This window comes from Meleagris gallopavo, chromosome 2 (assembly GCF_000146605.3).
Source record: "Meleagris gallopavo isolate NT-WF06-2002-E0010 breed Aviagen turkey brand Nicholas breeding stock chromosome 2, Turkey_5.1, whole genome shotgun sequence".
Classification (NCBI taxonomy): Eukaryota; Metazoa; Chordata; class Aves; order Galliformes; family Phasianidae; genus Meleagris; species Meleagris gallopavo.
The window spans coordinates 9,908,668-9,910,652 of NC_015012.2; the positions used below are offsets into that span (position 1 = coordinate 9,908,668).

A 1,985-nucleotide genomic window follows, 5' to 3' on the forward strand; every position below is an offset into this window, starting at 1 on the left:
GAAGGTGCCGTGTGACCGCACGGCCGCTGCCCGCCCGGCACAGGACCGCTGTGAGCCGTGGCAACGCAGGGCCGGGCTCGCTCCCGGCGGAGGGCACTGCGGAACGGCACGGAGCCCTGCGGAGCTCCGGGGCAGGAAGGGCCGTGCTGAGCCCGGCCTCCGTCCCTCCACGTCTGCAAACCCCTGTTTCCTCCTGCTCACTGTTCCCGTCTCTCTGTTGGACTGTCTGTTACAGCTGAAATAAAAGTTTGTTTCCCCCCTCCCCTCTTTCATTCATTTATCGTTTCTAAAAGCGTGGCAGGGCACTGCTGGCAGTGCAGTGCTCTGCAGTAGTGATGCAGGCCCTGCGGCCCTGCACCCACGTGCCCGGTTGCCTTCCCATGTGGGAGGCACAGGGAAGGGCTGACTCGCAGTATCCTATCCCCATGGGAAGGGATGGGCAGGTGAAGCAGACACTGGGGTGGCTGCCCTCTGCTCTCCTAGCTGTACCTGTGTGGCTGCGCTAACACTGAAGCACTATTCAGGGCCTCCTACTCCAGAAGATCATCAGTCAGGATGCTGCTCTTCGTTTCTGTGAACAGCAATGGTGTCCGTGCCCTGTGAGCTCTTCTCCCAGCACCCAGTTCCTCCTCAAGACCCACTGACCTCCTATGCTTTCCCTCCCACAGTGTGCAAATACGTGGCATTGGAGCTGAAATCTGCCTTTGAAGAGACCGGCAAGACCAAGGAGGTCATCGACACCAAGTATGGCTTCTTGGATGGGAAGGGCGCAGCCGTCAAGTACACACAGTCGTAAGTAAAAACAGAAGGGGCTGAGTCCCTCCTCTGGAGCATGGAAATGTGCCAGGTTGCTTCCTCCTGATCATGGAGGCTGTTCTGGGGTGCAGCTCCAAGCTGTTCCTCCCATTCTTCCTCTCCACGCAGGGACATCCGGCTCATTGAGGTGACGGAGAACATTTGCAAGAGGCTGTTGGACTACAACCTGCACAAGGAAAGGAGCGGGAGCAACAGATTTGCAAAGGTGGGTTTCCCTCCTGGTGCTGACGTGTGGTTGGTTCTTCCAGGTGCCAGCTGACAGCAGGCAAGGCTGTGCTGCTCAGGGGGAGGTGGGCCAGAAGGGAGCCAGATGTCGTCTCCACGTGTGCCTTCCTGCTGTGTTTAGGATGTGCTTAGTGCAGAGAGGGATTGGGGGCACGTAACACCCCAGTGTCGGCTGCCTCGGGCCTCTCTGTGCCCCCGGGCACAGCCTCACTGCATGGCTCTGTTCTCCCCAGGGTATGTCAGAGACGTTTGAGACCCTGCACAACCTGGTGCACAAAGGTGTCAAGGTGGTGATGGACATTCCCTATGAGCTGTGGAATGAGACCTCTGCCGAGGTGGCGGATCTCAAGAAGCAGGTACCTTCTTGGTGGGGTCAGCGTGCTGCGGCCGTGCAGGCTGGGAAGGGCTCAGCAGGTGTGGGGATGGGATCAGGGCTTGCTGCCACGATCTGGGTGCCAGGCTGTCCTCTCCCTGTCAGTGTGATGTGCTGGTGGAGGAATATGAAGACGTGATCGAGGACTGGTACCGGCACCACCAGACGGAAGATCTCTCCCAATTCCTCTGTGCTGACCGCGTGCTGAAAGGGAAGGATGCCAGTAAGTCCTTGGGGCTGCCTGGGGCAGTGCATGCCTGTGGGAGCACAGGGAATCCAGCAAGGGCACGGGGAGCCCTGCGTGTCCTTCAGGGCCCTCTCTCCCCCTGCCCAGGCTGCTTAACAGAGAAGTGGACCGGCAAGAAGGGTGACTTGGCGAGCGCGGGGGAGAAGCCAAGCAAGAAGAAGAGCGGGAAAAAGAAGAAGAAAGTGGGGAAGGAGCAAAGTGAGGGTGCCGAGAGCTTCTCCCCGGAGGAGAGCGGGGTGCAGGAAGCCGCTCCGCTCCCCCACAGCCCCACCGACGAGCTATAGGCAGCAGCTCGCAAGGACTGAGCGGGGAGAAAGGCTCTCC

The 1,985-nt window shown here is 59.8% G+C and overlaps 1 protein-coding gene across 1 annotated transcript; it reads left to right on the forward strand.

Annotated features, from left to right (window-relative positions):
- The first annotated feature begins 507 nt into the window (after positions 1-507).
- Positions 508-1,979, forward strand: CNPY3 (canopy FGF signaling regulator 3). Its single transcript, XM_010706554.3, has 5 exons — positions 508-792; positions 925-1,021; positions 1,275-1,397; positions 1,520-1,637; positions 1,749-1,979. The coding sequence occupies exons 1-5, from the start codon at positions 584-586 to the stop codon at positions 1,943-1,945; spliced, it is 744 nt and encodes a 247-aa protein (XP_010704856.1). The 5' UTR covers positions 508-583; the 3' UTR covers positions 1,946-1,979.
- Positions 1,980-1,985: the final 6 nt, after the last annotated feature.

Coding starts and splice junctions, on each gene's coding strand:
- CNPY3 (XM_010706554.3), top strand. CDS start 584: ATGGTGTCCGTGCCCTGTGAGCTCTTCTCCCAGCACCCAGTTCCTCCT. Junction 793..924: donor GCCGTCAAGTACACACAGTC/GTAAGTAAAAAC, acceptor CTCTCCACGCAG/GGACATCCGGCTCATTGAGG. Junction 1,022..1,274: donor GGAGCAACAGATTTGCAAAG/GTGGGTTTCCCT, acceptor TGTTCTCCCCAG/GGTATGTCAGAGACGTTTGA.